The sequence below is a fragment of the Brachionichthys hirsutus genome, unplaced genomic scaffold, assembly GCF_040956055.1.
Source record: "Brachionichthys hirsutus isolate HB-005 unplaced genomic scaffold, CSIRO-AGI_Bhir_v1 contig_485, whole genome shotgun sequence".
NCBI classification, from domain to species: domain Eukaryota; kingdom Metazoa; phylum Chordata; class Actinopteri; order Lophiiformes; family Brachionichthyidae; genus Brachionichthys; species Brachionichthys hirsutus.
In genome coordinates this window covers 65,526-76,492 of record NW_027180577.1, presented here as the reverse complement: position 1 = coordinate 76,492, position 10,967 = coordinate 65,526, and the positions used below count along the sequence as shown (strand labels likewise).

General features: G+C 43.2%; 1 protein-coding gene across 1 annotated transcript; it reads right to left on the bottom strand.

The window, feature by feature from the left end:
* Positions 1-2,438: 2,438 nt before the first annotated feature.
* LOC137916028 (V-type proton ATPase subunit C 1-A-like) lies at positions 2,439-9,759 on the bottom strand. Its single transcript, XM_068759148.1, has 13 exons — positions 9,629-9,759; positions 9,073-9,233; positions 8,450-8,517; positions 7,453-7,538; positions 6,388-6,482; positions 6,116-6,207; positions 5,814-5,912; positions 5,626-5,694; positions 5,430-5,522; positions 4,941-5,034; positions 4,237-4,334; positions 4,032-4,158; positions 2,439-2,982 (listed from the first exon to the last, which is right to left on the bottom strand). The coding sequence occupies exons 2-13, from the start codon at positions 9,202-9,204 to the stop codon at positions 2,884-2,886; spliced, it is 1,152 nt and encodes a 383-aa protein (XP_068615249.1). The 5' UTR covers positions 9,205-9,233; positions 9,629-9,759; the 3' UTR covers positions 2,439-2,883.
* Between the last annotated feature and the right edge of the window lie 1,208 nt (positions 9,760-10,967).

The following is a 10,967-nucleotide window of genomic DNA, read 5'->3' as shown; positions in this document are numbered from 1 at the left end:
GACAGCTGCCCTCCTCTCTGAGGAGAACGTTACTGAAAACACTCGAGTCTGCAGAGAGCGAGCAGCAGAGGTCTCTTGTGTCCCTTTGTTACTCTGGTATTGATCTGCTCTATAGATCAGGTGCAAATAGAGCACGATGTGAAAACGTGGATGGAAGCAGCTACAGTTGGACCCACTTTTTCTACGGCTGTGTGTCGCTCATACTTAAACCGTGTTGGATCTTGAAGTGGAATTAATCCGAAGTGTTCTCTTAGACTGGGAAGTCATCATTTAAAACGTACATGTTGTGTTCAACAGTGACATTTTTAAGGATGCGATGCAGAGCAGATGCAGCTGAACGTACAGCTCAGCTCATGCCATTGCCCCAATAAGCAAGGCCCGGTCTGGAGTCTGGACCCGATAGCTCCGGCTCCATCGCGCGTTACCTCCACAGCCACGGCGGTCCACCCTCACAGAGCCGTCTCTCTGTATCCAGACGTCGGCCGGCCCGGAGACCCTGGTCGGAGCCGCTGCTGACGGTCCCCTCAGCGTCCTGCAGCTCTGGTAACACACCGCCCACGCCTGCTCCTCGTTGATGGGCTGCCCGTACAGCCTCAGTATCTCCTCCAGAGACAGGCCAGCTCCCCCTGCTCCTCCTGCTCCTCCTGCTCCTCCTGCTCCTCCCGCTCCCCCCGCTCCTCCTGCTCCTCCCGCTCCTCCTGCTCCTCCTGCTCCTCCTGCTCCTCCTGCTCCTCCCGCTCCTGCCTCCTCCGGGGAAGCCATCGTGTCGTGGCGCTGCTCATCCATCGGAGTCGCTGCCGCAGCATCCGTCGGGCCCCCCCCCGCGGTGGGCCATCCTTTCATTATTCTCTCAGCTCGGGAGGCCCGACGGGGAGATCAGGTCCAGACCTGGGGGGCATTGATGCTTCCCTCCTGCCCCCGGAGCAGCCAGCGGCGCACCGGCGGTGGATCCGTTCAGCGCTCGGTACCGACAGTCATGAGACGTAATCAGTTCTCATTCTCATGTCCCTGCTGGGAGCAGCAGACAGCCTCACATGATCGCTCTCTCTCTCTCTCCCCCCCCCTCGCTCTCTCTCTCTCTCTCCCCCTCGCTCTCTTTCTCTCTCTCTCTCCCCCTCGCTCTCTTTCTCTCTCTCTCTCTCTCTCCCCCTCGCTCTCTCTCTCTCTCTCCCCCTCGCTCTCTTTCTCTCTCTCTCTCTCCCCCTCGCTCTCTTTCTCTCTCTCTCTCTCTCCCCCTCGCTCTCTCTCTCTCTCTTTCTCTCTCTCTCTCTCTCGCTCCCTCTCTCTCTCCCTCCTTCTCGCTCTCTCTCTTTCCCCCTTGCTCTCTTTCTCTCTCTCTCTATCGCGCTCCCTCTCTCTCACCGCCTCTCTCCCTCTCTCTCCCCCCCTCGCTCTCTCTCTCTCGCTCCCTCGCTCTCTCTCCTCTCTCTCGTTCTCCCCTCTCTCTCCCGCTCTCTCCCCCCTCGCTCTCTCGCTCTCGCTCCCTTGCTCTCTCCCCCCCCTCTCTCTCTCGCTCTCTTTCTCTCGCTCCCTCTCTCTCTCTTTATATTCAGAGAGCAGACACTTTGGCCCCAGACCCCCCAGGGCTGATCGTGTTTCTCTTGTCTGCCCTCAAACACCAGAGGAAACTTTGGATGTTTACTTAATTCATGTACGTTGACATTTTACCTTCATTTAGATAAATAATCTATAAATCTGATCAGCTCATACTGAGGTCATTTCAACGATTGATTTTCATCTTGAGCATGATCATTACTTCCTTTTTTTTTTTTTACAAGTTTACGCCAGAATCTTTATTATATTTTCACATATTGAAATGCAAACACACTTTTAGTTCACCCATCCGGGTTCTCATTCATTCATTGATCCTCTACTAGTTATTACAGTAGCAAATGCGCTTGATTGGCATCTTTGCCAGTCCCTGATTTTATTTTTGGTGAGAACTGTGACGTCACATGTGTGTCACAGCCCCGTTCTTCGACCTGAGCAGAGGATTTATCTAATTAAACGCTTTGGGAGTGCAAATACTTTTAAAATACAATACAATACACTTTATTAATCCATAAGGACAGAGTCCTCTGGAATGTGAGGGAAAAACTAAATAGGAAAAGACATTAGTGTATATATTAACAACTGAAGTAAAATGTATAACCATTGTGTGGTTAATAATTCATTTAGTTCACCTGCATACACTGAAATATGCTCGGACCTCATGATCGTGTCTACTTACTGCCCCCTGCTGGCTGTTGTGGACACGATGGCGTGTTTATACTAGATAGTGTATGTGAATAAAAATTAAATAAAATAAATTCCTGGAATTAAACCCGGGTCTAAAATGAATCACGGCCTCTCTCTCCTCCACACAGGCCACTGCTCACATGCACCCACATCACACTCCAAGCATTCCCAGATCTGTTCAGTCAAACATCTGATTGGATTTATTCACCAACATATTTATTCAATCAGAGGCTGACACAATATCCTGTCCTTTGACAGCAAATATACACACTCATATAAGTTTTCTGTTGCAGAAGCTGCAAGGATGACCCAAATATGTAAGGAACACATACCAGATGTGGTTGCCATGGGTACAAAGGTGCTAGCATTGTCCATATGTAAACATAATTCTGAACACCAATACAGAACATGCCGTTATCAATACACACAAGCACAGGTGGAATTATATTATAAATATACAACAACCATTTCACATCAAAAAGGCTTTGATTTCCACATCTTGAGAATAAAAATAAAATCTAAGCAGGTTGTAAAGGTGGTCTGGATTTCTGATGAGCTTTTTTATCCTACCACAAGGAATGGTCATGCAGTGCAAGCAGCTGAACAGGAGGGGTGAGATAGGGGGGGGGCAGAATGGGTATAGTGTTAAGCTTTAAAATCCAACAAGCTGCAGTCGATCTTGTAGTAGACATAAGGGTAATAGTCCTGCTGGCTGAGGTTTAGGCCCGGGATGTCCATCGCAGACTGAAAAATAGCACAGTGGACTGTGTGAGAATGACATCACCAAAATGTTAAAACAAGGGATGTTGCCTTGCAGAACAACATCAGTAAATATTTACTGGTTTTCGGCTTGTTTGAAAGTAAACAGACACAATGAGTAAGGATTACATTACATTAAAACAGTTCTTTATTTTTCTTTCTACATTATTAGGATTCATGCCATTTAAAGTTATTTACTCAACACTGCCATTGATTCTATGTCAATACAGCCCCGTACCTCCATTAAAACAAACAAACAAACCAATATAATCTAAATTTAACGCAACCAACTATAGCCACAAGGAGGCGGACTTGCTATCTGAATCCACAACGGGGACTCAAACCATCAGTCCAACTACTAATCCTATAAATGGGCTTCATAATAGTCCCATTCAACTCTAAATAAATAAATACAAAACCAGGAGAATACTGAATAATAGTAGTAATAATTATCATAATAGCAAAGGCAAGACTGTTTAGAAATGAAATAATTTTAAAGTAGAAAAGATACCGCTTCCCTCCTGTTAAACAGCTCCTCCTTTACTTTTTAAGCATTATAATGCATTGTGTGCTCATAGTACACACAGCAAAAAAAAAGAGAAAAGAATCAACCACATTAATCTTTCGCAAGCGTTGTTAGAGTATAATTCATTGTCCCACTTTTCTAGTAGCAACCTACTTAGAAGGAATCAGTGGATTTAGGAAATGAAATAAATCCACGGTTTGGTGTAGTTAATGTCGTCTTCTCCAGTGGAGCAACCTGCCACATCTATATATGCAATCTAAAATAGTAATAATTCAAAGCTACAACATTTCACCATTTCTAAATGACGTCAGAGAGGTATTATATAATATGGTGCATTTGTATTTCAACTATGGATGAATTACTTACTGAGATGACATTAGTCGTGTTATTCAGTATTAGTATACCGTTTTTATCGTATAAAATATCTGTCAGTAAGTTCCTTATGTACATGTATCTCTTTAACGTAATTGTCCTGCTATAGATCATATCCTATCATCAGAGCACTCACATCAATGATAGCTGCTGCACTGCTGTCCAGATGTTTGTACAGGTCATTGAGCACCTCCCTCAGCTTCTTCATAGTCTTCCTGTTTGGCTGCAGGAGCATGGCCTGAAAGTTCACCGGCAGCCCATATCTAGAGGGAAACGTCCAAGACACGTCACTCCAACAATGAAAGATGACTATTAGGCTTTTTATTTAAAGAAGGCGATACCTTAAAACGGATTCCACAAAGACCCTTAATGCTTTGATATGGATCCAGGCAATGAAGGCTTCCCCAAAGTTCACCTTCAGCCACCGGACAAGTGGGCCCTGCAGGGAACAGATACAGATTAGGGTTGTACCTTTTTTAGAATCAGTCAGCCTTGAATCTGAGAGGACCATGCATTTGCAATTATTGAGAAAAATATATATATTTTTCTGTGTTGATAATCAAAACCTAATTTGGCCAATGGCTTTCTGTTCTCTAAGAATTTTTTTTAATGTTTAGTGTGAATATCTCATACTGCTACAAGCTTTTCAATCTATTGTTTCCAAGGCAGAAAACATTAAGCAAACCCACAGTAAAAAAAAAACAACAACAACTATGCATTCAATAAAAAAATAAAACATGAAAATGAGAGGATCCAGCAAACCTTCCTTTAAAATGATTGAAATAATGAAATTATAAAATTATCAGGTGTTGGACTGCTCCATAATCTATATCTTGAAAAACGTAAAAAATCAATACCATTACCATATTAAAAATGTTCTGTGAAATAAAGTGACGCCCTTCTCTCTGTAATGTTTACTGATCCATGGCATAATTTAAGTCAAACTTTTGTTTGTGACAATGAGTTTTTGATTTCGTGGCTCCTACAAAACCACAAACGTGTGAGCATGCTGAGGCAGCAAGTTCTTTCACGCTCCATCACTTACAAACTGCTTCTTCTTGTCAGTGGAGAGTCGCGTCATCTCCTCTTTGTCTGCCTTCATCTCCTCTTCATTATACAGGAAGTCTCTCACTATGAACCTGAAAAGACGATGAAGAGGGACTGAATCAGCTTCATTTGTTCACTGCAGTTGGTTGAGCTACTTTTATTCCCACTCGCAGCCCAGCTCCTCGAGAATGTGCTCTCATGCAGACAGATCAGAGTAACGTCTACTGGAGTCGTAGGAAAAGCTTGAAGACGTTTCACCTCCCATCAAAGAGGCCTCTTCAGTTCTTTGGTAGTTCAGTTGGAGCGCCTGGAGCCTCAGAACGGAAGAAGCCTCCGAGATGAGAGGCAAAACGTCTTCAAGCTTTTCCTAGAATTCCGGTTGACTTTACTGAACACGGAGATCTACCCTGCCCTGAATGAGAATCTTCACTGCTGTGTGAGTCTGTCCAGTGCAGGGCAGTGTTTGTTACCTCAGTGTTACTCTTACTTGTTCTCTCTGGCTTTGTGTTTGAAGTCGTCCATGGCTTTCAGAAATAGAGTGACACTGAACAGGCCACTATCATTGTCTTCAAAAAGTAGGCTGTAAAAAAAAAAAAAAAAAAAAGACAAGCACTTGCTCTTCTGCTGCAATGATTCGTGATCCATAACCACGGCGATAGCCAGCGTTTTATCGCATCACTTACTGTGAGGATCGGGGGACCACCATTTCAGCCAGTGTCTCGTATGCTTTCTGCCAATCAGCATACGCTGTCCTGAGCAAACAAAGTGTTTGAAGATAACGAGTCATCGTCTCATGCTAAATGTTCCAGATTGCATTATATAGATCCAGACATTTTTTAACTACCTGCCATACTAGACAAGTTATACTCACTTTGGTACGACCACCAGCAGAGTGACGAGGTACTCTGAATTAAGTATGAAGTCTTCCTTCTTGACTATGTCGGCTAGGCTCCTGGTCAGTAGACTCCCCCTGGTGGCAGAAAACAGGAGCGCAATAAAACATCACATTCATATTATTGATAGCGCACCTTAGAATTGCAGTGAATTTTTTAGACTATGTTGCTATGGAAACATGGTCAATGACGAAGATGGGAGTATGCGGCACATAACACGTCATTATAAGGTCAAGATGGCCGATAAACCAGACAGCCCATTTCTACATGGATTACTCACGCATTCTTCCTCTCTAAATTCTGCAGATTACCCTTCAGGCTGTTATATGCAGATGCTCTGGTCTTCAAGTCATTGTCAATCTGGCTTACTTGCTGTAAAAGATCAAAAACATGTTTGAGAGAATGTGCGATTAACATGCGCTTTAACACACACGGCTACATGGAGAAGGGGAAATAGATGGCTAACCACTATCACAAAGAGAAGAAGTACGCACACTTTCATGTATTTAGATATTGACCAATACTAGAAGATTCCCAACATGAGAAACCCACCTTTGAGATGATTTCAGAGATGTTTTTAAGTGACTGTTTGATGGGATATTTTGCCATGTCCCACTGGAATCTTGTGATGTAGGTAACAAGATCAACTGAAAACAGAGCCAAAAAAAAGTCATGCCGTTTATGCTCTCTGCTGATTATTAGATTACACTTAATAAGGTGATGGATAAAGATACACTTGTTATTCAGCAAGGCCAGGAGTACTGTCAGTTGTCCAGAGGACTCTCAGGGACCTCCTGCAGAAGCAGGGGAAGACACAGAAGATCATTGATCACGGAATGCTGCTTCAAAGCGCGTTCACGGAACGTTGACTTGACGGAGGGAAGTGTGGACGGAGAAGGTGAACAAGCAGCAGGGACGACAACAGCCTTGAGGAAACTCCACAAGGACTGAGGCTCAAGTCGGAGCAAAAAGAACCACCACAGGAAATGGACTCAAAGAGTCTCATTCATGGTGTCCTGAAGCAGAGGCAACATCAGAAGAGTCTTTCCTGGGCCAAGGAGAAGAACTGGACCGTTGCTCAGTGGTCCAAAGTCCTTCAGATGAAAGCACATTTTGCATTGAATTTTCAAATCCAGGACTCGGTCTGAATGAAGGGTGGAGAGGAACAGAATCCACGATGCTTGAAGTCCAGTGGAAAGTGTCCGCAGTCAGGGATGGCAGAGTAAACGCAGCCTCTACCAGGAGACTCTAGAGCACTTCATGCTTCCATCGGATGACAAGCTTCATGGAGAAGCTGGTTTCCTTCTCCAGCAGGACTTAGCATCGGCCACAGTTTTAAAACTCCCCTGAACTGAAGCCAGGTTAGGAATCTGCAAAGTATTCTCAAGAGGAAGATGAGACACTCAGACCCCACAATATAGAAGCCACAATCAAAGCAACCCGGGCTTCCAGAACATCTCTGGATAATAAATCAATTTAAAATAAAGTTTTTCATTAAGCTCTAACGCTTTTTTTAGCTGCACTTGTATTTTGAACATCAGTGAGCCTAAATCTTGTTATTATCACCTCTATCCCGTTAAATAATCAGGCCATACTGTCATAGATCCATCACTGTACCTCCATTGGCCAGCAGGTTCTCCTGTACTTTGTCCCGACTGTCCTCCAGCACGTCAGCCATGTACTGAGCAACCTTTTTCACCACACTGTGAACAGCCAGGAGACATCAAAACACACCACACTTAGCACAACGTGAATGGACAAAGCCACTGAGAACCACTCAACCTCTAGCCCTGATTGTTACACAAGCACATCAAACACCTTCACAAATTCTTGTTACGGTAATTTTCTGACAAGTAATATGCCAGACATTTCTTACCGCACTGTTCAGCTGCACATCAAAGCAGAACTGTGTGTACGACCATTAAGTCGGGTCTTATCTTGTGACAAGAAGTTCAGCCACTTCGGTTCATCTTTTTTTTTTTAAATCATTTTATTTAAATTTACTGTTATAATGGAAAATGACAACAAAGTAATTATTAAATAATAATAAAAAATGTGAACAGGACCTTCACTATTACACTTTTATTATGAATTGTTGCTGTTCTTTTAATGGTGTGTAATTCAGAAACGTCAACGACGGAATTCCACTAGAGACGAGCTGCAGACGAACAAGTGAGACCACGTTACAAGGCTGGTCTTTCTCAGACTCTACAGAGGAGGCAAAACAGCGCTCAGAGGTCTGAGTTTACAACATCAATATTTCCAAAGGACTATAAATTATTCTACGTCATACGTTGCTATGAACACAAGTCACAAGTCACCAGGCACAAATATGAATGAAGAGAGAACTGCCCGTGCATCAGCCAACTGTAAATTCCAGGGCTTAGAGCGTGAGGCCCGCTACCCTCAGGCACCAGTGAAACTCCTCATCGTTACAAGATAAGGGATTAGGCAACGCTAAACAGACTACATCAAAGTCCTGTCAGATTTAAGGAGATGTTTTTCTTTAAATAAAGTCTGTTTTCATCATTATAACAGGCCAAAAAAAGTATTACTCCTTTCAGATAGGAAACAGTAATATTCATCCCAGGTCAGAATACAGCAGGGAGCATACCTTTCAACAAAAGTGTCTAATTTGGCCAGTTCATCTGAGAGCCCAACCAAGACATCTAGTGTCCCCACCTATTCAGGAGCACAAAAAACACAGTCAAATATCAGCACGTAACGACATTTGACTCTTCAGGCTTCAGATTTGGAATTTTAAATGGGGTCAGCGGGGCTGTGCTTAAACAGTGACATCCAAGAGGCCGATGTGCTTAGGATGGCGCCTCTTTGTCCGGAGCCATTCGTGTGTTGTTAACAGTTCCAGGAGAACATTTCAGCCAATGGGGCCGTGAGGTCAGAGCGGCTACTTCACCTTCAGCAACAAGAGGAGCCAGAGCAGACGAGCGGAGCAACTCTGTGGATGAAAACTTCACCAAACCAGCGCCTCAACATGCGGGCCACAAATCTGTGTAAAGGCTGCAGCGCATGCACACAATCGGATTATTCTTGACAGTGGATATATAAGGTCGGTCATTTTCGTATTTGCCTATTTTTACACAGAATTCTACAATATTACATTTTAAATAATTGATAGAAGATGATGTGCTGAATTCAACTAGTTTCTCCATCGGTTAAATACAACAAAATGCTCTGTGTGCGTCTTTCTCTGACTCTTTGGGGAGAAACGCTAACCTTGAGGTCAGGGATGCTGAACTTGTGATTGACCGAGAGGTTGTTGGTGCGCGTGGTGGACGCCATCATCTTGTCCCATGTCTGCTGGCAGGTCTTCTCTCCAGGTGCCGAGATCAACCAAAACTCTGTCATGGTTGCAGCTCAGGGAGCGCTAGAGAAAACTGACAAAATATCTTCATTTAGATTGTGTCCATTCTAACAGTTAATGAAACACATAGAGACACAGAGTCTCTTAACAGCACCAATTTGGTGACGACACAGGTAAAGAGCTGCGATCAATATTCAGAAAGAGACAAGCTAGTGTGTTTTCAATGGTGTCTTCACACTGTTTAAAGTAAGCTCATAAAATGAGTAGCAACAGGAGCTAATTTCGCGTTGTTAATCCGGGAGACATTGAGATTATCATTCCTCGAATACAACATTTTAAACATTGTTGTACAGAAACCAAAGCTACGAATCAGAATAATTAAGGTCGGATGATTAGAAAGGATTAGCCACCGTTAGCCATTAGCTGTACACACAACAGAAAAACAACATTCCTTATCGTTTCGCTCACCTCTGAATGCTAAGTGCGTCCGTTAAAATAATAAATATACGTGGAGATTTGGGTTCTAAGGCTTGGTGATGTTCATAGTTGCCATTCAATACAGTTGGTTCGATCTCCTCCTGACAGCATCATCAGTCAGCTGACCTGCAAGCGGAACCGGAAGGCCTCTCACACACTGCGCACTGAGGAAACGCAACAGCGACCACTGCTGTTGAAGAGTGGGTACTGCATGTAATAAAGGACCGCTCCAAATCATTTTTGGCACTTTTTATTCTAAGATCATGTATCGATAAGGTTCGAGAACCTTCCAGCAAGGCTTATGCTTGCTAGCATAGAAGACCATATAATCTAAGTCACCAAGGACCAACAGATTCTTGTTAAATCGATCAAGATTGAATGGATGTTATGTTATTATAGAGCTCACTGATTGGCATTGGAATGATGAGACTGATATTTTCAGTATTTTAAGGCAATGCAACATTATCTCATTATGTATTTAGAGTGAACTACTCCATGAATTACAAGATATATGAACAACCACCCCAAATGCGAGCACCAATGAACTTATAAAGTGTATTATCTACAGTATTGGAGAATGAGACAGGCAATCTTTGATTCAATGTCAGCAGCATTATAGTCTTTCGTGTTTACTAAATTTTGAAAAGCCCCAGTCAGGTTTCCTGACTTTGGGTGTCACCATATCTCGTGCCCACAATCTAAGGAAAACGCCCCCAATGGGACATGTTTATAGTTGAGTTGGTCTGGCGTTCATTGTTTGGGACACAATGCTTGGTCTGCCTGGAGCCAAACCTTGACATCAAACGGCAGGGTAAGCTTGCCCATGACTGGCTAGAGGTCAGCCTGGCTGGACGTTATCAGGACACACACACACACACACACACACACATACATCAATGTGTCTGAAGGATGCAAACTGTTGAGAGTCTGTAGGGCATGCTCTGTGTTCAATGAAAAGAAATGGTTATAGCAATAAAAATTAATGTAATAATAACAGGTTTAATATTATAGTCTGGGGGGAAAGCCACACAAATATACATACAACAGTAGTCCGATCACATTAGGTGTTCTCCAACATGATTTACATGCAGAATATCTAACAAATCACAAAACACATTCTGTTCACAATTAAACATGACAGACAGTCTCTATTTTTAGTTGGAGCTGACTTCCTGCTTGTCGCATAAATAAACCATTTTCAAATAAATCTAATATATTGATCAAAACTACTGACAGCTTTTAACTTACCATAATCACTTCTCCTGCAATCTATCTTGGCAGACAGGAAGCAGGGTGAAATGTGCACCATTTTTTAGGTGGTGTTATTGTT